The sequence below is a fragment of the Dreissena polymorpha genome, chromosome 6, assembly GCF_020536995.1.
Source record: "Dreissena polymorpha isolate Duluth1 chromosome 6, UMN_Dpol_1.0, whole genome shotgun sequence".
NCBI classification, from domain to species: Eukaryota; Metazoa; Mollusca; class Bivalvia; order Myida; family Dreissenidae; genus Dreissena; species Dreissena polymorpha.
Genome location: NC_068360.1, coordinates 93952182 through 93978326, shown reverse-complemented (window position 1 = coordinate 93978326; position 26145 = coordinate 93952182). Strand labels below are relative to the sequence as shown.

Here is a 26145-nt window from a genome sequence, read left to right as displayed (position 1 = left end):
CTGGGTTGGGATTGTATTTTGGGCATCTGAGGTCAAAATCTAGGTCACTAGGTCAAATAATAGAAAAACCGTCAACAATTAAGTACTGCGTTTTTAACGCTTCTTGAATAAGTTTAGATATTTTTAAACCAAAGGAAATTTGTGCAAATTTCATTCCCAAACTGAAAATTTCAGAAAAAAAGGCAATGTACAAGAATAAACAAGAGATTGCCAAGCAAAATGGTCCCCTACCGGTGAAACTCCACCATTGTCAGATTTAAAAAAAAAATTTTTATATATATTTGTCGCCATTGCAACCAGAATTATTGGCGTTGGAACAAAATGAAATAACATGCATAATCTCCATATTGCCACCTATTCATGCTTTAAGTTTCATGAAAAAATATGAACAACTTTTAAAGTACTTTTTCCCATTAACCAAAACTATCACAGGCAACCATCAACTTTCAAATGCCGGCAGTCCAAACTCCTCTGGTTTAAACTCCACCAAGGAGTTGAGAATCAGCTCTGTTTTTCCCTCCAGTATGGCCCGGTCATGTTCTCTATGTGGGACCCAGATACACTGCATCCCTGCAGCATGTGCAGACTCTACGCCATTCACCGCGTCCTCGAATACAAGCACCTGTCATGGGATTAAGTGTAAAATAGTGAGCCTTGTTCTGTGAAAATGGGGCTTAATGCATGAACCTTTACTATCATCCCAAATTAGCCTGTGCAATTACCTTAACTTAGTTTTTGCTAAGAAAAATTCCTTTACTCGAAAACAAAATTAAAAAATAAATTAGCTAGGCCTAATTGGAAGGGCGCTCCGCCCTGCCCTTCTGAGGCCCCACCTTGCCCTTTTATTTATTTTTAAAAAATTAAAAAATTTGATATATTATAATTTATTAATCTGTTATTACATTGATATTTATTTATTACTCATTGTAGACATTTTATTTACATGGTTTAATATTAATAATATATTCTAACAATTATTAATAATATAACAAGAGCACCGCATAAGGGGTGCCACGCTCGGCTGCCAAATCTTGTCAGAATTTTTTTTTTTTTTTAAAGGTCAAAGTGACCTTGACCTTTGACCTAGTGACCCAAAATGGGTGTGGCGTGTAGAACTCATCAAGATGCATCTACATATGACGTTTCAAAGTTGTAGGTGGAAGCACTTTGATTTTAGAGGCAATGTTAAGGTTTTTGTTAAAGTTTTATATTAGAGGTCACAGTGACCTTGACCTTTGACCTAGTGACCCAAAAATGGGTGTGGCATGTAGAAATCATCAAGGTGCAACTACATATGAAGTTTCAAAGTTGTAGGTGGAAGCACTTTGATTTAAGAGCCTATGTTAAAGTTTAATATTAGAGGTCACAGTGACCTTGACCTTTGACCTAGTGACCCAAAAATGGGTGTGACATGTGGAACTCATCAAGGTGCATCTACATATGAAGTTTCAAAGTTGTAGGTGGAAGCACTTTGATTTTAGAGCCAATGTTAAGGTTTTAGCACGACGCCTACGGCGGACAAGCTGGCTGTGACAATAGCTCGGGTTTTCTCCGAAAACAGCTTCGCTAAAAATAAATATCCAACAGGGAGCATTGTAGATGCGACCGCATGCTGGTAGACAGTGGTAGTGTATTTACAAAAAATACTGCGCCCTTAAAAGTGCCCTTTTGACAAAATAGCATCCCCCCCTGCCCTTTTCAAATCCTAGCTGGAGCACTGTCACATCAAAGTTTACAATGCACATACTTTTGATGGCTCCACTCCATCATCGAATCGTCGAGCCCCAATAAGGTAAGGGTCAGGCGCAGGCTTTCCGTGCCTCACTTCTGGATCATCCCCAGTCAACACGAGGTGGTGAAACAGCGAGAAGAACGCCTTGTGGTTTTGAGACTTGAGCTCAAAGCTTGCAGTGTCTGAGCCTGTGACCACTGCGATGGGAATGTTATGCTTGTGCAGGTGTCGTACTAGTTTATCTGCACCTGGAGCAAACATTTAACCCTTCCAGCGCAGGAACCGAATTTTGAAGGCCTTTGCAAACAGTTTGGATCCAGATGAGACGCCACAGAACGTGGCATCTCATCAGGATCCAAACTGTTTGCTATTCTGATAGTATTTTTTTGAAAAAAAATCGAAGAAAATGCTAATTTTAGAAATTCAGCAGAAGACATTTTAGCAGACGACACATTTCCCAGCATGCAAAGGGTTAATGTATGAGCCTTGCTCTTGGAAAAGAGACTGCACAGGGACAAAACTTCCTAAACTGCATATCGCTAAGAAGCGAACAACTTTAAATGAAAAATACATTAAAAGCAGAAGGCTGTGCAGATTGTACAGGCTTATATGGGACAACATTTAATGCACATCCATTTAACCCGGTTTTCCCTTAGAGATAGTAAGTCATTTTCACCAATTTGTTATGCCAAAAGTACAACAATAGGGGACAGCTGTTCAATCACAACAAAATAAAGCTTTACTAACAAATTATAAGCTTCTTAAATTGTATAATTCTGTAAATTAGCTTTTTGTCATTCATTAATGCATGATCATGTGCTTAAATAAATGCCGTTAAAACCAATATACATTTTTTGTACTATCATTATAGAACTCAAACAAGTCTTTTTTTAAATTTGGAAGTATGATAGTTATAGTAACTCCACAAATGTATACATTATTCTGTAAAAAAAACACAACATTTTCCATTTTAATTTTTGTTTCTACTTTCTTAAGAGTGCCAACATTTACCTGGCAGAAGCTCAACTGCTGGAAATAGAATATTGTACTGTTGATGAACTTCTTCAAGAAACTGCTTATCCGGTATTGGCAGATTGAGTTCCTCTGAAAATTAAAAGAGAGCCACTTTCTAAGAAAATTGGGCTTCACAGATGTGGGTAAAGTGTTGTCCCAGATTAGCCTGTGAATTGATGTAACCTAAGTTGATAACGATGTCAAACAGGTGTTCAATATTTACACTGTTCCAAATTTCATTACGAAAATGTCAGCAAGAATAGTGTGTTGAAACATCGTAGTGTTTTAAGGTTGCATGCAAAGGATTATATATGTATGCTGCCATTCAGGTAAATTTAATGTGTTTTTGAAGTTTATTCATCGCTTTCCTTAATTGGTAACAGATGACACCTGTTTAGTGATGCACATGAAATCTGTGGGCAAAACTGCAATTGTGTTTATGAAGGGGTCCATATGTACTCCCAGAGACGCCATAGCAAAAATTATCAAAGGAGTATGTTTATATGGACTAGTCCCCCAAGTCAGTTTTTTTACAAAAATATTTTGTAAGAAATACTTTTAAATTATACAAGCTTCTAGGGTATGTTACAGTTAAAAACAACCACACCATATTCACACAGGCACACACTAGCACACAAAATACCATCATATAACATCATTTTGAAACCTACCAATTATTATTTTAACAGATTCTGATTCCTTTTTCCCCATAACTTTTTGTTTAAGTTCCCAAGTATACTTCTTGTTAAAGGGGTCACACACATTCTGTATGGCCTCTGTGTACAAGCGCTCCGTATCTGAAATGCAATAAATACGGGTCGCTGAGCTGTACGTATGAACTCATAAAAGCGAACAGCATTAACTAAGAAGTAGCGAAAACATGTGACAAACAAAGATATAGTTAAAATAAATAATGTGTGCGCTAAATGTATAGAAGAGATATAATATTTGACCTAAAAGCAAACCATCCATATCAAATATAACGTGTGACACGTTTTTGTTTGCCATTCTTAGCAGAATGAAAACACACTGATAACAATTACTGAACTTATTGCAACATATCCTCGTAGGTTAAATACCACCTTTTCAAATAACGGATGTATAGGTCGTATTATACTAAATATTTTCCCTATATAATTCAGTGTAAAAGCGACAACTTCAAGCGAAAATAAATGCAACTTTGTGCACATAGATCCCCTATAACATACCAATTCATAAAGGGCATTCTAAGTTGAATCGATTTAAGCATTTTCATTCATCATTCATCATTGAATCGATTTTATTTATTGTTAACCGACTTGAAATAAAAGTTTGTATCTATCTTGTATCTTAAGCAAAACAAAATATATAATCTGGGCCGACGTTGTTCGCACACTTTATGCATTTAAGTTAACCCCCTTTTCACAGAGCACGGCCCATTATTATAGTCTTTAATATTTGTTTTTGTCATACTGAATTAAATCTTAAGATCCACTGGCTTAAGATAAAAACAATCCTAACTTACACTGATATATAAATTTGAACTTCAAAAGTTGTTGCCTGGTCTAATATTTAATAATGATAACTCCGCGAGATGCCAGTCACTGTTTTCTCCAACCAATTACACCCTGTAAGAATACGCTTAATGAACATGATATAAGTTATTGTCTGGTCTACTATCAAATATTGGTACTTTGTTACACGAGATTAAAGATGCATGTATTCGCTTGATGGGCCATCAGTACTGATACCAGTTTATAATTTTATTTAATTAGTTCATATAACACCGTATTTTGAGCAGAGTGCAAGACAAATTGATCAATTATTTTGAGACAATATGAAATCTAGAACTCCAAACGCATATTCTTGATAAATTAAAAGATGTTAGCTTCGCGTCCTGTTAATAACGTAAACCCCTTTGTGTTGTAGACTTCCGGGTTGTCACTGGTATCGATATGTCGTATCCTGCTGTCAGTACAGTCTTAAAGGTTACGAGCAATATCGGATGCGCGTGCATCTGTCTGCGTCAAACGGAACCAGCGTGTGTGGCCGCACAGTTTGATCTGGCGACGCAGAGCTGTGCACTTTTCAACGGATTCGATCACACCAAGAACCCCAGCAACGCAAACAAAACAATCATTTTTAATTTGCTGCACATTTATTTGCAAACGAGGATGGATTTGAACGCCATTTTTTAATTATTCTTTAATCAAGATTGTTTGAATAAATAGCATACATGAATTTTGGATCTATGGAATTTCTATTTTATTTTCAATTAGCGTTGTTTCAAAAACTATATATTTTCCTATATACAAAAATAACTGCCAAATATATGGTTAAACAAAATCATGTCATCTCATCTTCGCCTGTAGTCCCATCTGGGACATAGGCCGCCAACCAGCTTCCTCCAGACGTTTCGGTTCTGGGTGAGTCCCTCCAGCTGCCCATATGTTTGGTCCATCTGCTAAGCATCTGCATTCAGGTCACGGCACCAGGTGTTTTCTTCGTTTTCCTTGGGGGTTCCATGTGAGAGATTGCCTTGTCGTATTGTTTGCCGGTTTGCGAAGGGTGTGGCCTATCCACCGCCATCGTCCCTGAAGGATGTCTTCTTCAACTGGCCGCTGCTTTGTTCTTCTCCATAATTCTTCGTTGGAGATCTTGTCTGGCCAGCGGATCTTGAGGATCTTCCTGAAGCAGGTGTTGATGAAGACCTATATTTTCTTCATGGTGGTGACAGTGGTTCTACAGGTCTCTGCTCCATAGATGATCGAGTAGTGGCATCACGATGGCATTAAAGAGCCTAATCTTGGTGGTGGATCCCAAGATGTTTTTCAGCTAATTGAAGGCTGCTCGTTCTTTACAGATGCGGGTTCTGACATCTGACTCCGTTCCTCCCTGGTTGTCCAGAATGCTGCCGAGATGGGTGAAGCTGTCCACCTCCTGATGGTTGTGTTGTTGGATGCGTTGGTCCTGAACACCTTGCCCTTCCCTTGGTTGATGATGAGGCCCAGTCTAGCTGAGTTGTACCGCTACCATGTTTATCTTTTCCTGCATCTGTTGTTGGGTGTGGGAGAGAAGGTCAATATCATCGGCAAAGTCGAGGTCTTCCAACTGTTTCCAGAGTGTCCACTGAATTCCATTCCGCTTCTGCTCCGTCGATGTCTTCATTACCCGGTCTATGGCCAGCGGGAACAGGAAAGGTGAGAGTAAGCAGCCTTGGTACTCACTTCAAAGGCATCAGTGAGCTGTCTAGCATGAATGATTCTGCAGGTTATTCCTTCATAAGACTACCTGATGATGTTGTTGATATTTCCTGGCACTCCGTAGTGTCTGAGAAATCTTCAGAGGGACTTCCGGTCAACGATGTCGAACGCCTTTTCATAGCCAATGAAGTTGACATACAACGTCGAATTCCACTCCAGAGATTGTTCCAAAATGATGCGCAGGAATGCGATCTGATCCGTGCAGGATTTCTCCGTTCGAAAGCCTGCTTGTTGGTCATGGAGGTGCGGGTCTACTGCGTCTTTTATTCGGTTCATCATGATGCGATTAAAAACCTTCCCTAGGATGGACAACAGTGTGATTCATTGGTAGTTGGAGAAGGAACTGAGGTCGCCTTTATTGGCAAGGTTGATGAGGTAATCCTCTCTCCAATCTGTTGTATTTCTTCTTCTTCCCATATCTTGCTGAAGAGTGGGTGTAGTAGCTCCCCACTGGTCTCCACGTCAGCCTTAAGCGCTTCTGCAGGTATGCTGTCAGGTCCTGCAGATTTGCCGTTCTTTCAATTGCTTGATGGCGCTGTTGATCTCTTCTTTTGTGGGAGCGCAGCACTTGATTGGCAGATCGCTTATAGCTGGCGGAATCTCCGGTGGATTCGCAGGAGCTGGCCTGTTGAGTAGCTCAATCCACCTCTTCTTCTGTCCTTCGTCACCTGGTATTATTCCCCCATGTTTGTCCCTTACCTTACTGGCCTCTCTGGCTTAACAAACTTTCCTGCTAATCTCTTGGTGATGGAGTACAGATCTTTACTTCTCTTCTAAAAGGCTGCCTCTTCCGCCTCTGTTGAAAGCGTCTTTATGTAGTTCCGATTGTCTGCTCTAATACCTCGCTTGACGCTCCGGCGTAATCTTCTTATGATTTCACTTTTGCGGCTCGTGTTCTGATGTTGTTGACACTTGCCTTCTTTTCTTGTCTTTCCGAAATTTTCTGAAGCGTATCTGCTGATTTCCACTACTTGTGTGTGTAAGACTTGGAGCCCAGTACTTCTTGCCATGTTGAAGTCACTGCTTCTTTCATGTTCTGCCACTTCTGATATATCGTCTCTTCTTCAAGCAGCAACTTTAGGACCTGGAAATGGTTGGAGAGAGTGACCTTGACCTCTTCTTGCTTCCAGGTGTCTTTCAGTCTAGCAGTGCTGTAACGTTGGCGTTGGCTGAGCTCCCCTCTCCAACTCTTCTTCAGCGTCAGTTGTTTTCAATCGGGCGAAAAAGGAGATCATGATCCGAAGCCACGTCTGCTCCACGCTTGATACGTACATCATGAAGAGAGCGACGAAATATGATAATGTTTCTCTTTGGTCTGCCCTGTGTGATGGTTGACAGTCTAGTGTAAAAGTTGTCCTTCTCAACCTCTAAACTGCCGTTCGTCGGGGCGTAGCACTGGATTATGTCCACGTTGATCCTCTTCTTATTTTCTTATTTGTAAGGAAAGAGGCCGTCATGATCCGTGGTCCGCGTGCCTCCCACCCGATGAGCGCTCTCTGTGCAGTCTTGGAAAGCATCAAGGCTACTTGGGGTGTGCTGCATCCTCCTGCTCATGTCCCGAGAACAAAAGTTACTCACTGGAAGTAAGTTGCTTCTGCCCAGAGCCAGTCCATCTTGATTCACTGATCCCTATGATATGAGGTTGAAATTTATCATCTCTGCGGCCACTTGTGCTGTCTTCCCGGTCTCGTACATGGTTCCGACATTCCATATACCGATGGTGGTTGTGGTCCTAGTGGAGATGATGGCTTCCAGTTTACACTTTCTTTCACCGTCCGGCGTCAAACGTCCTCCAGCTGGATATCCACCTTCTAAAAGGTCCGTGATGTCTGTTGTTATTCTGTTTGGCGTTTCTGTAACAATAATAAGGTTTCAACAGGGTAGGGTTGCTAGCGCGAGCTTGGGACAGTCCTTGGCGGAGTTAACAAAATGATTTTTTTTAAATGGGGTCGAAATTTTGCAGCCTTAACTGGATTTTTGTTAAGAAGGGACTTTCTTGAAACGATAAATATCATAAAAGCTGAAAGTGTCGTCCCTGATTAGCCTGTGCGGACTGCACAGGCTTATTTGGGACGACACCTTACGCACATGCATTAAACCCCCTTTTCACAGAGCACGGCTCATTTGAAGGAGAAGAATGGTTGTAAGGAGCGCCTTTTGTAGAGACTGTAATGAGTTACAAAGCTAGATTTTACTTATAATGTAACTTAGCAACCTTAATCGGTAAACCCATGTACGCTTTATTGGTTATATCGGATCACTCTCTGATCATTTTACGAGTACTCGATACATCTATTGGTGCACATTTTTCTTCTTTTGCATGCAACCATATTTATCTATCAATAACACACCTTCGTTTCTAAACGCCTCTATCAACGTCCGAATGTGCAATTTGCTGCCCAAAAGCGCTAAGAAATACATGTTAATATAAATGTTAAATATGAATATTTGTTGATATTTTGCATATACTTGATCGCTTTTGCATTTGAAATATCTGCTATTTGTTGATTACTTCGACGTAAGTTCAACTCGTTAACAATGTATTTTGTTGTACATTCCCTTGTTGCATGTGTAATGTAGGAAAGCAAAACGATAACAAATTAGGTCATTGTTTGGAGTTCTACCCTAGGCAATTAATAAACTGATTGATATCAAACGATATCTATGTGTATCATGTAGTATTGACACGAATCACAATAGCATGAGCATCACCCTGGATGCATGAGCGTAAAGTGTAGTCCCTGATTAGCCTGTTAAATCCACACAGGCCAATCAGGAGATACTTTCCGGCTAAACTGGATTTTCGCTAAAATAAGACTGCATTTAACGAAAATTACAAAAAATAGGAAAGTTTCGTCTCTGATTAGACTGTGCGGGCTGCACAGGCTAGACTGGGACGACACTTCACGCAAAGGCATTAAGCCACGTTTTTTTCCAGAGCGAAGCTCAAAGACAGTTTCTTGCTCGTAATGTACTGGAATGGGGAACACTCTTTCATTACCTTGTTTGGTAGATTTAATATACAGAGGTATCGCATTACAAGTATAGATTAATAACATCGACACCGACTGGTCTTTCTAGTACAAAGAAACTCATTGCTAAGATGTAACAACCTTATAAAGTCAGAAAGTTGCAATATTTATTATAATTTTTTAAATATAATATCTAAGTTTATTCCAATTTAGATGCCATGTTACTTTTCTAAAATAAAACCTTCAAAAACTCCTATATAAAATTGTTAATAAGATGTTTCCGCGAGTTTTCTCCTCTTTAATGGAATGCTGTTGATCGGTATAAAACTGACATGTCATAAGGACTGTTACTTACATGATGATGAAAATGATGGTGATGATGATGATGATGACGATGATGATGGTGATGATGATGATGATGATGATGATGAGGAGGATGATGATGATGATGATGATGATGATGATGATGATGATGATGATGATGATGATGATGATGATGATGATGATGATGCGAGAATTAATATACATGCGACTCAAATATTGTGTTAAGATTCAAATCTGCACGCCGTTAATTGCTCTGAAAGACTACGTGTTGTATCACATGCAAACCTATTAAGAGACTAGTGATATTCTTAAACTATGTTAAGATATGTCCAGATTAAGTATTTATGATGCCCATAATAGTGTACGAGAAATGTATAAAGCACTCACCACGTGCATAGGTTACATGCATTTCTGCAGTAAGAATATTTTAAGTCAGTTAAAATATCATATTTATGCGCATTAATTAATGATTATATTGCAGTCAACACCCATGATTGTAGTTCATAAATACCGAATGTAACTGCGATAAAAGAAAGTAGTAATCCCGCTTATACATTTGTACGTTATTATATGTGATCGTATACATATTTAAGTACTTTGAAGGGAAAAGTTATTTACAAAATTCTACATTCGTACTCACTGAATAGTTTCCGTTTTTACATAGGCTTTGCGTTGTGTTGCACTTTAGAAAAAGTTAACCTCTGTGTATTTTTGCTTAACGCATTGTCGTTTTAGCGAATTCCGAAAAATAAACTGGGTATAGATTTCAACATAGGTGGTGTACCATCCCCAAAACAACCTTAACATTAAATCCAACCGCATAGCGATTCAACTTGACAAGTATGTTTTCATGGTCGGAAAAAAAGTAGTCAACTAATTATAGTGAAGAAATATAGACTTGTATTAAAATTTTGAAATAGCTATGGTTTATAAAGCCTGTTAAGTATAATATAAGTATATCAACATTTAATTGCAAGGAGGTGGATACCAAGGGAAAGCACTCCTACTTTACCGAGGGAAAAACTTGATCGCAGTAAGTTAGCTCCTCTTTAAGGCCAATCTCCATGCAGAGTTCGGTCCATGCGCTCACATTTAGGCAAGGGATATTTGTTACAAATAATGCATGAACTGGACTTATTTTGGTACATTTTCCTACAAAAACAATAAAAATCATTCGAGAATTACACTATGTTTATTACTGAAGCATGGAGCCCTTAAAAAATATTTTCGTAAGGAAATTTTAGACCGGTTGGCTGTGCTGATGGCGGGCGATACTCATATTAAATTATGGACGTGTTTGAGAATACGTTTGGATTATTTACAATTATTCCTTTTGGGACAGCACACTTGTCAACAGCCATCGTGTTTTTAAGTCCAATGTCCGACCGTTCGAGATAACCTCCGGTAATTTATCGATTGTCTAACGTATGATATGAACATTAATGTCCAAATGTGTAAACAATACGTCAAATGAATAAGATATCTAGATCACCGTTGAGTGACAGAATCAGCTAACATGCCACGACCAATCTGTCACACCTTTCAAAATCCACCAATCAGATGTCAGCATGCCAAATCTTGGGCCACGTGGTAATAGCTGCAATTTTTCAGTACGCTTATTTTTTTAAGTTTTTGCACTAATTATCATTGCATCCTAACCTTTTATTCTAAGATCATAACATCCTACTTCGCAATGCATAGATTAATGAGAAATAATGCGAATTAACGAGAACGTTTATGTTGAACGCACCGGTGTCTCGCCCTGGTGCACACGAGTATATAACCGGCGTTTAGGCTCCGTATCAGCTGATCGCGTCTACAACAGCTGATCGCATAAGAAAAATCTTTCACGTTAAATTATAGTGCTTACAGACGGACATAAAGAAATAGTGAGTACCTGTTATAAGTGTTATTTATTAGATTTATTTTACATTTGAAACGTTATTCATGACTACTATTTTAAATTGTTGTGCTATCGAGCTAAAATTAATAGGTTTAAACTAAACTACAGTAAATGCCCAAGTTATGCGGCAAATCAGGTTTTGATATGCAAGATTTACAATGCGGCATCGAATTTATTGTATAACGTTATAGCAATGCGATGTTATCATTGTCCATGAAATGTTTATTGCTACTTTTTTATATTATAAGTACTTTAATTGAATTCTCAATAACGTGTGTGACCAATAGAAGTATTGAAAATGCGCTTGAGTAGTCTAGAACAGTCTATGCTCTGTGAAGATTCATACGCATGCATTGTTGGAGATCTAACGGACTCAATAAATCTATTTGAGATCAATCCGATAATCCGTATTGCATGGAAAATGCATATTTGACAATATTGAAGAATGTAAGTAAATTTCATAGGTTGTCATCGGTTTTTCCGCTTATGCTCTTCAGGCGGATTGAAATGCCACTTACGCCCGCATGGTCATTTTCGGTCACATTTTGCGGGTTCCACATATTGAAATTCAGGCGAGTGTGCAAGGTTTTGTTGCGGAATGTCGCTCGCGTCGATCTTGCATGCTCAGTTTAACTAATGAAAATAAATCGGTATAGACCCCTTCACTATTGTTACTGAAAGGGTAATGTCCGCTGTGATTTCAAGCTCTTTATTGTGTCGACATGTCTGGGTTTGATTTAGATCCTGGCGACCACATCGGATGTGTGCGATAAGTCAGGTGACACGTTGCCGCATGTCAATCAAGGACCAAGCATGGGTGGGCACGTCTATGACTTTTGACACAATTGCTTTCGGAAAGTCGACTATATAAACATGTTAAAAATATCGGTCAACATCGGCTGAATGGCACTGGCCTTTAAGCGCCTTCGTAGCTTTCTTTCTTAACTCTTTCAGTGCGTGAACCGAATTTTGAAGGCATTTGCAAACAGTTTGGATCCCGATGAGACGCAACATAACGTGGCGTCTCATCAGGATCCAAACTGTTTGCTATTCTTATAGTATTCGTTGGAAAAAAATCGAAGAAAATGCTAGTTTTAGAAATTCAGCAGACGACATTTTAGCAGACGACAAATTTCCCAGCATGCAAAGGGTAAACGTCCGCTATATAGTGGGCCGCGAAACCCTTACCAAGAAACGCTGTTTACTAGTTAGGTAAATGCAAACACAATGGACAATATGTGAAGGTCACACAATTGAATGCTTTTACCACTTTTCTTTGTGCAACACGCGCTTGCTGCAAATTCTATTGATTCGACCTCTTTTATGCTGACATTGGCTTCAGCTGAATAGTATTTACGTTTGCGTGTCATGTTCGTATACCCGGTAGTTCGTATTTGAAGCCGTTTTCATGGTCGGATTATTAAAGCACATTAGCACGAACTCAATCGTTTAAATGCGTTTCATTGCAATGCTTTTCAAAAAGAATGTTCCCATATTATACATTTCTGGGGCTTTATTTTGTCAATAAAGCGCTTTAATTTATGGAGAACATTAAACTGTACGAAATACCAGTAAACATAATAAATGCTTTAATGTAAGTTCGTAATGTGTTGTAGGATCCCAATCTCTAAATGTTTTAATAAATCGTTCTTTTTCTCGCATAATTTTGTTCATGCTGAAAACTTTCATATTAATTAAATTATAAATATATCATCTTAACATCCTTTCTCGGATCATTGGCATATATGCGGCAAATTCTATATATTTTTTATAGAATAAATTACTGCTCAATCCGATCTTAAATGCTTCCTTTAAAATACGCTTTTAATTAATGGTATATCTACATTCATATTTTGCTTTTTTTCTCGCTTGAAATTATACAGCCAGCTTAACGCATCGCATGGGCTGAACCGAATTATGAATCTTGCGTCCATGCAAAGCGGTACGCAAAAGTTATTCACGTGCAAAAAATTCATTGCACATGGGGTTGCTATGAAATAGTCCAGGGCTTTTTTCCTTCTGTGAGAATGGCCGTTTTTTCAAAATTTTGGGAAATTCGAGACTCAAATTTTCACAATTTCAAGAAGTTCGCGACTCATTTTTTCCCAATTTTTAACAGTTCGCGACTCATTTTTCACAGAAGAGGGGGGGGGGGGGCCAAGGCCGCTTCAAAAAAACAGGAAAAAAACTGAATACTTGTCTTTTAAAATCTGAAATGAGACATGTTACTGCAAACAATCTTGAATCGTTTTATTTTCTGTATAAAATGTTTTATTGATTCATTTACATAGTTTTATAGTGATTTAGGGCACAAAATCAACATTCACAATGGGCATTTAGAACTTATTTCATCGTGTTCGGGATAAATAAATACCAAGTCGTCGCTAAAAGTAAAACTGACATAAGAAACACGATATCGTTCTTGCCTGCTGTAAATGCATTCAGTTTCAAGCCAAGATCTCGAAATTTTGAATATATACAATTTCGTTTTTAAAAGAGAAGAGATTGTATTACATAAAAGCGTATAAAGATAGCACTCGTAGTTTTTTGATGTACAAAACTAGTTTTCAGACAATCTCATGCAGTTTGTTTTATAAATATAAATATATATATATATATATATATATATATATATATATATATATATATATATATATATATATATATATATATATTATGTGTCAATTTAAAAATAGGGGGGGGGGGTCTGTAGAAAGGTGCGACAAAGATAGCGCGAGTAGCTTTTTACAGCATCAAACTAGTTTAAAGACAATGTCGTGTACGTTATTTAATTAAGATTCGGCTAGCTCGTCTGACAGTGCATAATTTAACCCTTCCCTCTGTATCCGCATTTTGCACAACGCTGTGACCGCACACGTCACAATCAGCTGTTTGAATTCATTACCCACATTAATCACTATCCATAATGACAGCGATAATTGAGTGCCATGAACCGGACGCTGCATAAAGTTGTTAGAGTGTGCATGCACCATTTATTTGTTCGACTTTTATGGTCGTGAACTTCCTAGTTCGTAAACATGTTTGCTTGACAGGTGAAACTTATATGCGTTTGATAAGGCCTGAAAATGTGTTAACGGTTCTGATAAAAAAAACCGTATGCTCTGCAGGTATATTGAATGCCATTTAGTGTTTTTTGTTAAATTATATCACGAGCGGAATTTCTAAAGTTTTACAAATTTCCATCGATTTGTTAATAGCCACTTACAAAAAATCAACGTGAAAACAAGTTCTAACAACACTGCATGAACGCAGTCGTATAAGCACTGGAGTTTTGTTGGTGTTTATATTTGAAATTTGTCATGAACTAGCGCAATCATTGTTAAGGATAATGGTACATTTTTTAATATGCGAAATTTAGAAACGTTCATTTTTCACCACCATGGTATGAATGGTTAGCCCGGATGAAGAGCTCCATGAGCGAACGAAATATATTATCCAGTATAAATGTATAATGGAATGATTCCAAATGGTAGGCATGTCTGAAGCTTGCAAAATTGACGAATTAAATTTTGAGGAATTTCGTCTTCAGCGAAATATTCATGAACACGTGTTTCACATCCGGGTTTGGAACATGACTCAGTTGCGCTCGATCGCATATATTCTTGCAACGGAGTGGGTACCGTCAAAAACAGTCATTTTCAATTAATGACTGTCAAGCCTATGTTTCGCTCAGGTGCACACGAGTCTAAAACGGATACGTTCTTGGTCAAGATTGACTGCAAACTCATGTGTTTTTAAAATAAGGCTTCTAATATACACGAATCATTCATGTGCCTTATGATATTTTTTAAACGTTCATTCTTTGGCGTTTAAGCCCGTAGTATTGGTCCCTTTCGAAATATATTTCGTTAACGCAAACTCCTTCAAACCCATAATGTTTGGAACCAGTCGAATCTTTGCGCGGAGGTTTCCGTTCAGGAGTGTGAGCTCGCACGCATGCACGAATATCATTCACGCGCATTCGTGTTCGAAACCCAGCGCATGCCAGCAAAAATGTTGCGTCAAGTCACGCCGAGAAATGTCTCCGAGGCAATGAGTGGGGACGAGGCCATGCAAGCGAACATAACTGTTTTTTTGTTTGTTTGTAACACTCTCTTTTGGCGATCGGGTGGTACGACAATAAGAATAAATATAAGGTGGTTCCCCGTTTAAAGGTGTTTAATCCACCTGTCGACAGGCTAAAGTCGTCTTTTGTTGCAGTTTATCGTAAACAAGTCAAGATTGCCCGATATATTGGTTTGCGCTCACCGATAAAATCTGTACCGCCTGTGTTGAAACCAAAGACGTTCCTTGCTTTAATAGGCGACCTATTCATAAAGCTTCCGCTCACCCGTAAGTAATGTACCATAAGGTGACTTCTTATAGCATTTGCACACGGTGACTTAATTAATACAAAACATAATGCGGGGTTTGGTTGATAAGCTATAGTGATTGGCTGGCAAGTATGCCATTGCCGTCTCACTGCCTTGCATGCGCTGGTGGTCCGATACGTTGTCGACCTTCAAAGTGCCTTAAGTTTTAGCGATCTCTTTTCTTATTTCTTTTAAAGCGTCACATTTGACATTGGATTTTGTTTTAATTCAGAATTGTCAATGAACATGCAAGTCGCTTTCTCCGGAAACTATGGCCATATTAAAAGGACTTGATTACATATTCTCGTTCATTTGGCAAATGTCATTTGATGAATTCAATTAAAGCAGATTAATTTAAGCATGGTGTTGACAAATTTGTAAAACAACAGGAAATCCACGTGTCGTATTTTTCACATTGTGTATGAAATTGGTCAAGTAATTAATATGTGGTCTATCTAATTTGGTAATCACTAAGAATTAATAAAAAAATAGTTCGACACTTGGCATTCCTTGTATAGATCGACTTAAAGCGATCACATTGAGGGTTTGCCAATCGGCTTCAATACACTTGGCATTCATTGTATAGATCACATTGAGGGTTTGCCAATCGGCTTCAATACACTTGGCATTCATTGTATAGATCACATTGAGGGTTTGCCAATCGGCTTCAATACACTTGGCATTCATTGTATAGATCACATTGAGGGTTTGCCAATCGGCTTCAATACACTTGGCATTCATTGTATAGATCACATTGAGGGTTTGCCAATCGGCTTCAATACACTTGACAAAAGCTTCCAACCGGTCAGTCATGCTTGATAGTTTTGCTGTTTTAGTAAGGTAGATCAATCGGCTTTTTTCTGGGGACGGGGTGGGGCTTTTTAATTTGACACCACGAATGATAATACTGTGTTTAAGCACCAAAGCAGTAGCAGTAGAAGGTAAAGAACTTTAATCAATGTAGAGAACAAAAACGTGGATCAACGAAGATAATCTGCCTTGCTTTGCATTTTTGTGCGATATGATTTTGGTGAGTGTTATTGGTGAGTGTTATTAAGGACTGTTATTTACTGCATAGTCAGACCATGAATGCGTTCACTCCTCTAGCATTCCATTTCGTTAATGCGAATACTAGTAAGTACATCAGCCGTAACAAGCAAACATTCTATTGTTCAGATCAGCTGATGTGTAACCCACACACGCTCGTGCATAATTATAACCCACATTTTGGACACTCATTAAACATGAACAAATGCACAACGCGCTATCGATATACGAATTCGTATCGTTTTTCTTACGCCAAGTGCAATTCTGCTGAGGAACAAGTTGTATTCACCCGCGTCTTTAGTTGCATGTAATATGTGTAATCGTTTAATTAAAGGCAGCATTAACTAGCTGTTTTAAATTCTTAAGAAAACATAATGTAACCGAAATACTTGAAGCATTTACTTAATTTAATTATATTTAGCGTTCCTTTGAGCGAATTTCTATTGGCGAGCTATGTCCGGCGTCTTGCGATTTGAGTGTTAAACTTATAGCTGGTTACCACTCAAGAGGCGACATTGTTCATTCAATCTTGGTGGAACTTCGTAAGATTCACATCTATTTAAATTTTCGGTAAACATATTTGTCATTATCACCTATCTTTACTTTCAGAAACTCATAAAAATGGAGGTGACAAGAGTCCTAATTTGCGTTGCGCTTTCACTCGTGCTTCTCGCTGACGCTGGCATATTTTTCGCCAATCCCCAATCACAACGAACAGAAGGAATTGCTGACCTTGGTTCGGCATAGTAAGTACACTCGTATTGTATCTGAAGCGTACATAAGGTTACATTATACTAAATAATCGAGTCATTTGGCTGTACTCTGTAAAAAAAATATAACATTTTTATTTCCACTAAATAACGGCCGCATAGAAGAAGCCGCAAAAACAAATTTTGATGTGTGTCGAGTTCTTTCTTGGATTGAAAATAACCTGTTTAATGTTGCTTAAATTGATCCTGCTTAGAATGCCATTTAAGAAAATATATGATAATTGGGGTTTACATGTGCACATTTTAATTTCGCGTAGTTGTTGCTTTAACATTGAATTTCACTGCCGAAACTGTGTTTTATGAGGCGCGAATGGAATAGTTTCAGAAGTAACAAGACATATATTTGTATTGCTATTTTCGAAAGAGACTCATTTTGAAATTGATGCTAGGGTTTCACAATCGTAAATAAAGAAAAGGCGAGAAAAAAATCCTTAAACATTTGTCGGTTTGTAATGGGACACTATGGGCATTTGATTTAGTGTAATCTAACCAAAATTTAGTATTTTGGCAGGTAATAACTTTAGTGAACTGTCAGATTAACGAAATGGAGCTTTCTGAATCCAAATCCGAATGCTGAGTGAACAGTTATTGAACATAAAACTTATTTCAATTCGTGCATAATGTAATTTTAATATTTTATATTACGTATTTACCCTTACCCACTCAAATACCAACTTTGACGCGTTTGTAATCCATTGGAAATTATTTTAGTTAAAGAACTTTCTTAATAGATCCAGTACTAAAGACTTCACTTCCAATCTTAAGATACTGATGGGCAGCAAACAGCATAAAACTTGAACAGACTTCGATTTACTCGCAGACTTTTCGAATTTAATTATCTTTGCATATAGTCAATTTCTATTTTCTATTGATCGCGAAAAGGTTAAAACAAATCTGTACTTCAATTTTTAGTCAACCACGAGGTTACGCAACACAGCCGTCGTGAACGTCGTCATCTGCGCACCCAACAAATTGCAATGATGGAGTTCTGCTTAAGGCACAGACAACAGTGCAGGTGAGTTGAAGAAGACATTGGTACGACCAAGGCCCGTTTTTACCAACCAATTCTTAGACTCAAGTCTAAAAGTAAAGAATATTCTTGAAATGTTTATGTTCTTAAGGTATAAAACACTTCAAAATGACAAGAAATTTAATGCATCAAACTTAGCACTACCTTATTTGGAACAATTTATTTATTACAAACGCAAAATGTATAGCCGTATATAGTCAAATGCTGAAAGTATTTTCTTGGTTCTTGTTCATCTATATATTAATGTATAAGAATTGGTTGTTAAATGTGAGCCCTGGTCAGGACACGATTCCTCCAGCAAATACTTATATTTTATTATTTATTTATTTTGCAGTTTAAAACACTACAACTTTTCTTGTTTGTCCAATGACTTTAAATGGCTGGCTTAGTTTTTTTGAACAAATATTACACCGCAAAAGTACTCGCATGGCAACATCCCATTTAGTGTATGTTGTTATTTTTCAGACGTGAGCTGCAGGCACTTCGTGATAACGAAAACGAAGTTACGGTGGTCGTCGTGGAAAAATAGAAGCATTTAACGAATTTAGGCATTTAAAACAATTTAAACTGGGGCACTGTCTAAGGCATAGTTTTCGAATTCTCCCCGGTTTATGGACGGTCTCAATATACAAACATGTGATACATGGTACAGATAGTACGGGATTTATTATGAAATTGTATTCGGTTACATTCTACTATTGTTCGTCATTAGTACATTCGACTTCGAAAATTTGCAATTCGGATTGCAATTTCACCTGTATTTATTTGAAGGATAAGTAGGTATAAGAAGTGTTAAAAACCGCCTTAAGTTCGGACGTGTATTGGAAGATTCCTTAATAAGATTCTTGGACTTTCATATGTACAGCCCATACGTTAGGTATGCTGCAGTGTACATGTTCAAATTGAGGCGGACAGATCTTCTTTTATAAATATGTAATAGGAAAGGTCCAACGGCGTTTTTTAGATACCAAATTCTAAAATCTGTAAAGAAAAAAATGTATGTATTATTGAATCATATATTACTAATATTATGATGCAGTGCTGTTTTATTGAAGTCAAAGCGCCTTTGTTGACAAAGGCTGTGAATTTATGTCATCTTATGTATTTTGTTCGTCTTTTCGGGGTTAAGTTGTATTACACGTGGGGTGAGGGGGGGGGGGGGGTGTGTGGGCTGTGTTAGTTGATAGTTTGTGCTCAGGCGACTTGACATATGCTTTTGTATTTAGTCTGTTTACAATATTTCAATTATTATTCATTACATAGAATGAATGATAACGAACAAGTACGTAAATCTACATTTACTTCATAACATGTATGAGGCAATTCGCTTAAAATCCTTCAAATAGTTAAATCCTAGCATTAAATACACGTATTATAAATCAATTGTATTTGTATAATTTATTTTGGGTAAATAAGAAAGATTCGTATGTATTTTAACGATGATGTCAACGGTATACAGAACATGTTATGTATGTTATGTTTACATGTATTTCATTTGTAACCATTTTTGCTATTGATAGAATCTCTTGCTAGGTACTTGATTAATATAGATTTGGAAAGCGGGAAAATGTATTGTATTGTATTGTTTACATTTTTCTGTGTTAAGCAGTTGTATCTATTGTATTTTGTTTGTTAGAGTATGGTCAAGATATTTTAGTAGCCGTTATAACATCAATTACATTGCATGTATTTTTATGTGCAACGAAACAATAAGAATATCTTGATTTACAGCAGTTACGGATATAGAGAATAATGGGTTAGTGTTGATTATAGATCAGGTTTATTATGCGAGGCTTAGAAAACAAAAAGCACGAGCCTTGGCGAGTGCTTTTTCGTTTTCGTGCCGAGCATGATAAACCTGATCAATAATCAACACTAATCTATTATTCTTTTTATCCCACTTTTTATTTAAACAAAATTATTTTGACTGGATAATTTCGCTGGACTTATGACGTCATTTCGTCGAAATATTGACGTCATTTTCTGCCGTTGATTATAGATGATATTTAATCAACGGGGCTTTAAAGGTGCCTTTTCACAGATTTTGGCATTTTTTAACTTATTCATTAAATGCTTTATATCGATAAATGTAAACATTGGATCGTAAAAGCTCCAGTAAAAAATCAAGAATAAAATTAAAAAAAGGAAAAGAACATTGCCCGGACCAGGTTTCGAACCAGTGACCCCTGGAGTCCTGCCAGAGTCCTGAAGTAAAAACGCTTTAGCCTACTGAGCTATTCCGCCGAGTACACGTACTTGATGTATTTTATACCTTATATAAGCAATCTTCGTAGTTTCACAAAATTTAACGACAAAAACAGAACTCTCCAAATTATTCAATCGTTTCGCGTTGCAACGCTTTATAATTTTTAGGTTTTAAAATCGTCAAAAGATGCATATAATGGCTATATTAGACCATGGTAAATGTTCAGTATTACTGTTTCCTCACAAATATCATAACTAAAACGAAAATTTGCGAATCTGAAACAACTTTTTTCAATTTTGTCAATTTACCAAAGCGTGAAAAGATCCCTTTAATCAACCGAATTCGCTGTAAAAGTGGGATAAACATATATACTATATCTATGTCATCTTATTAACATGCATGAGATTTCTTTCAAGTTTTCGATCCAGACCAAGGACGTTAAATATGTGATAGAAATTTGAATAAATCCAAAGCCGGTTTAAAGGCGACTTACGCTTGTATTTTGCACGATTTAAATCGGCTCACTGGCATCGTGCCGTATTAAATAACACATATACATTGTTCCAGTGCAGCTCGTAATAGACTTAAGCACATGATTACCAATTCGATTAGTATACATACATTACAGAAAAGTTATTTAAATAGCATGCGTAACGTGTACACTCGTTTTATTTAAGCAAATAGATGCGCATGTATATTAATTTAATTCAAAGAAACTTGCTTAAGGTTATAAATCTTATAATGAGATATTGAATCACAACACCTTTCGCAACACATAATCGTTAGTAAAACCGCAATACGTTAATACGCGACAAAATAGACAAAATCGCTATATTACTATTGACAAAACTTTTATAAACTTTTTCATTACAATTTTATTTTGGTCGTTAATGCATAGGGTTGTTTGAATAGAAATACATCTCAAACTGTTTAATTACACATTAGCATTCTATTTTTGTCATTTGATTGCCTTAAATAGGAAATTCACTGATTGACATGCGAATCTCATTGTCATACGATACACAGTTAATAGTTAAACGTGGATCTAGCCGCATTAGCCGCTAACCGTGTTAATTAACCAGACTAATTAATAAGTTTAACAAAACGCACCTATTGGAACTTGTTATATTCTTTTTGAGCCGTGCCCTGTGAAAACGGGTTAAATGCATGTGCGTAAAGTGTCGTCCCAGATTAGCCGTGCAGTTCGCACAGGCTAATCATGGACGACATTTTCCGCCTAAACTTGATTTTTGCTAAGAAGAGACTTTCTTCAAACGCAAAATATCACATAAGCGGATATTGTCGTCCCTGATTAGCCTGTGCAAACGACACTCTACGCACATGCATTAAACCCCTTTTTCACAGAGCACGACCCATTTAAGTGTTTAAGAAAAACAGCTACTCAATGGAAAATACGATGATTTGCTGTAGTTGTTTTTCAAGAGTATGTTTCTTTACTTGAAAAAAAGAGTAAAAGCGCGTTTCGCATGTGGCCAGCATGTTCAGCTATGATAGAAATATGAATAAAGGGGGAAGATTAAATCTCTTCCCTTTCTTGTGGGTAGATATTTTCCTTCACAGATAAGCTTATTATAGCACTGTTTTGCCGATTTCTCTCCAAAACACGATCTGATCGAATGATCTTTTTAAGCGCATTACCGGGTAATCCATTTTGCGTAACTTAATGACCCCATTAAGCTGTTGTTGAAAAGTTCACCTTGTACCCTTGGTGAAATTTGCGAACACGTTTTAAAATATGGACTGATTTTGAGTGCACATGACCAATGTCAAGTTAACTTTAAGGGTGTAACAGCAAATGTTAATTGATTGTTGTTTAGTGTTGTTTTATTAAGATAATGTTACATGTTAAAATTCGTGTTGTTTGTTTGTCTTCATAAGAACCTAAGGGCCCCTATTTACCAACTCATCCCTAGACCTTTGTATTAAATTTTTATTTAGACTTAATGAAACTTGGTTTCGCGTTGCCGTCATTTCATTATGGTACATGTTTACGATACATGTAATTGACATAAGCATAAGTGTCTGGTATTTATGGCAAATGTATTCTGTAGGTCTTGGTTTGTTTTTGTTGTTTTGTCTCATTATAAGTCTACGTTTGAGTTGGTGAATGCGGGACCCAGCGTGGTGTTGTCGCTTCTGTGAAGTGACAATATCTTTGTCACTTGGACACATTGATGGAATAAAAACTTAGAAAAATACAAATAAAAACAGTAAAATTGTCACCTGTTTGTTTATGTTTTGCCAACAATTTCATACCAGAATATTCAATGTGCATGGATTTTGGAGTTTATCGGACAAATACTATGATTTTTCTAGCACACACATTTTAGACTATTGAAAAAAAATCAGCAACTTCTGCAGCCGAGAATACGTTATACAAGAACATGTATTATACGGTGACTGTTGATGATACAGTAATGGAATACCTGCGATATCATGATAACATTGGTGATGTGTGAATTTTTCATCATTTTTTTACAAACGCATCTGATGATTGTCTCAATCCACGAACGCATCGCGTGCAGAAACAACGGAGTTTTAACGGGCTTACACACGGGCTGGACAGAATGTAAACACACAGTTAAGAACTTTATTTTTGCAAACATCTTGAGTAATTGAAAAACATTTTAAAACATGCTTTAGTGCATAAAAGATAGATTTTCTTGCAGTTTGTGTCGATAACTTAAGGTATAGGAATAAATCCTTGAATACGTCTTAATTCGGTGACAAAATTTCACCTTGCTTGCCGCGTGTATAAATCTGGTTAAAATAGAATTTTTGAACAAGAACACATGCATATTAGATAAAGTAATTCTGGTGTATTTCACATTGCCATAAGCAGCATAACTATCTGTCTTTTATGCACTAGTTGACATTCTTAAGACAAAATGTTTTTAAAGATGTTTGGGAGAAAAGCACCACTTACCTAGTTTAATCTAGTAACGTTTAATTGGGAAAACCAACATGATGCTGCACCCTGTTTATACTAGTATTGTTTGACTCATAGGCGATTTTATTATATACATGTCGTCTGATATCCGATCCAAGCCTCTAAAATCAAATAGTATGGTAAAAATACGGTCGGAACCAGGCTAATTTATCAATTCAAAGGGCGACAGGGGCCTGGAAAAAAACATAACGGAAAAAACTTAACACAAAATTATAGTCAATAATAACGCAGCAGCATGCGTGTCGTTGTATATGTAATGTCCTGTATGATATAGGCAACTGGTCATGTATGTGTGCCTAAGATAAAAGACTAGCGAAAGTTAACAAGAATTTTTCTTCTAAAATGTTTACGAAGTTTCATAAGTCCTTTATGCTATTTATTAAGTCATACTACTAAAATATGAGAGAAATTAATTAATTCATTTTATTTACACATTGATTGCGCGATTGTTATGTTTTTATATATTGTTACTGCATTGTTATTTTGGGTACGACGGTACTTTTGATAGTATATGAGTCGTGCTCTGCGAAAAGTGGGTTTAATGCATGTGCGTAAAGTGTCGTCTCAGATAAGCCTGTGAAGTCCGCACAGGCTAATTAGGGAACGACACTTTCCGCTTTTATGATATTTTATGTTAAAAGAAAGTACTTGCGGACTTCACAGGCTAATCAGAGTCGACACTTTACGCACATGCATTAAACCCCCTTTTCACTAATCTCCATACACATGTTAACAAACTGCTGCGACATACTTTTAGTGGACCTATTTTAACTCGATGCTACTTTTCACCAAATTTGCACGTACCAGAGTACTTTCAATAAATCAAGTTTCACCAAAAATTAATAGGTTTATTATACTATCACGTAAACAATCTCAGATGAAAACCACACATTAAAATGAACATTAACATACATAAGCAATTAATAAGCATAAGGATATCAATCTTTCGTATGAACGATGGTACGTCCGTTACCTCACGTGTATTACTCCATCGTTCGACATAAAAAACATGTTTTTGATACCCATCCCGGCCCCGATCTACGCAATTTGAATAGTACGTCGTTAGTGTCATAATAACAGACTTCTTATTTCAGGCATATCCAATGCAAACTAGTCTTAAAATACACCCATTTATTGCGTAAATATTACTGCAAGGAGAGAAACTATATAAGATTTTATTCTTTCATTTAAATCCTTTCCTTATACTGATTGTATTGATTAATGTTAACTGTTTTTGCCAAAACAAATTAATATGCTTACACTAATAAACGACTTAAACTGCTTTAAAAATTGTATTTAAAATGTGAAAATGGGTTGTGCTTACAAAAAGAGATGTCTTCTGTCATGTTTTACGTCAAACTTAAAAACAGCTGTTTGACAAACAAACCAGCCCGAATTCTTATATTGTTGCTTGAAACCAAGAAAATGGTTCAATAATAATACAAATTTCCTTTGACAATTTAATTAAATTATGTTGAAAAAGAACGCACTTAACAAAGTAATATTGCCAAAATTTGGCTAGTTGGTCCGAACGTGATGTCGTATAAAGGCGATGCTGGGCACTAATTTAGTTATACTTTTGTTATTTGGCTGAATGTGCTGGAATAACATTATAAATAAAAAAAGATAAATATTGTAAAGTCGAACCCAATATTAGAAGTGTTTCCCGAAAACAGTTTACTGAAAACGTGTATGATGACGACATAAACACCAAATATATTTTTATTAAAAACTGCTTTTATTTGTTGTGGTTTTATACATTAACTAATTTATTTGATATTTATAGCTGACAGGATATACTTTTGATATTATTTTACACAAACACTGTCCTCGCGAACGACCAATATTAAACAAGTTTACTCATTGACAAGCCATTTTTATGCACAATAAACTCATAATAAACATCGTTGTAGAGGTCCGTGTTTTAGACTGGGAACTGTGTTGTATCATGTTAGTGATTAAATATAAGATATGCATGCATATGAACTAGATTCAAAAGATTAAAAAATAAACTTGAAGTAGTTTTGGGTGTTATATCCTGTACATGTAAAAGAAACCTTTAAAATAGTGAAAACAATAAAATCTTGTTGTTTATGAAACTCCACTGTCCTTATTATAATAGCCATGTTCGTAATTAAGAAATGGAAATAACAACACATAACTTGGCGGAGCGACTAAGAAAATGGAAATTAAAAGTAAGTGTTGATAAGTTTGAAATGCTATGCAATCATTCAGGCTCTCACTCACGTTAAACATAATGCTAATGTAAATGTCCTCGATAAAAATTAAAATGGCCGCCATGTTGCATAAAAATTTATCAAAGCAGTAGAAAAAGGAGAAACAATATTGGAAAGTCTACATACAGAAATAAATAACTTGTAAATAAATACAATTTATCTCGCTTTAAAAACAAAAAACAAACAAAACCTTCCCTAAGTTTTATTTTAGGTCTAAGCTATGCCAAAAATTGTAAGCCTGAACGTTCCTTTCATGAGAATAATAAATTCACAATTCCGTCTCCGTATCATCTTATTACGGTGCAGAATCAACGAATTTTTCGC

The 26145-nt window shown here is 36.7% G+C and overlaps 1 protein-coding gene and 1 long non-coding RNA gene across 3 annotated transcripts in view; one reads left to right on the top strand and one right to left on the bottom strand.

Annotated features, from left to right (window-relative positions):
- The window catches only part of LOC127833518 (pseudouridine-5'-phosphatase-like), a 7591-nt gene extending 3751 nt beyond the window's left edge, over window positions 1-3840 (bottom strand). Inside the window, exons 1-5 of one of the 2 annotated variants that reach the window (XM_052358810.1) lie at window positions 3700-3840; window positions 3418-3543; window positions 2744-2836; window positions 1748-1980; window positions 1-622 (exon numbers count right to left, since the gene is read on the bottom strand). The exon at window positions 1-622 is cut by the window's left edge and continues 3751 nt beyond it. In XM_052358810.1, the coding sequence (XP_052214770.1) occupies window positions 440-622; window positions 1748-1980; window positions 2744-2836; window positions 3418-3543; window positions 3700-3754 (690 nt within the window). In that variant the 5' untranslated portion in view covers window positions 3755-3840 and the 3' untranslated portion in view covers window positions 1-439. The remainder of the gene's footprint in view (window positions 623-1747; window positions 1981-2743; window positions 2837-3417; window positions 3544-3699) is intronic. The other variant, XM_052358811.1, reaches the window with a different exon arrangement.
- A 7137-nt stretch (window positions 3841-10977) lies between these two features.
- Window positions 10978-19546, top strand: LOC127835338 (uncharacterized). Its single transcript, XR_008028472.1, has 4 exons — window positions 10978-11173; window positions 17217-17353; window positions 18290-18392; window positions 18873-19546. It is a non-coding gene; the product is annotated as an uncharacterized LOC127835338 (long non-coding RNA).
- Window positions 19547-26145: the final 6599 nt, after the last annotated feature.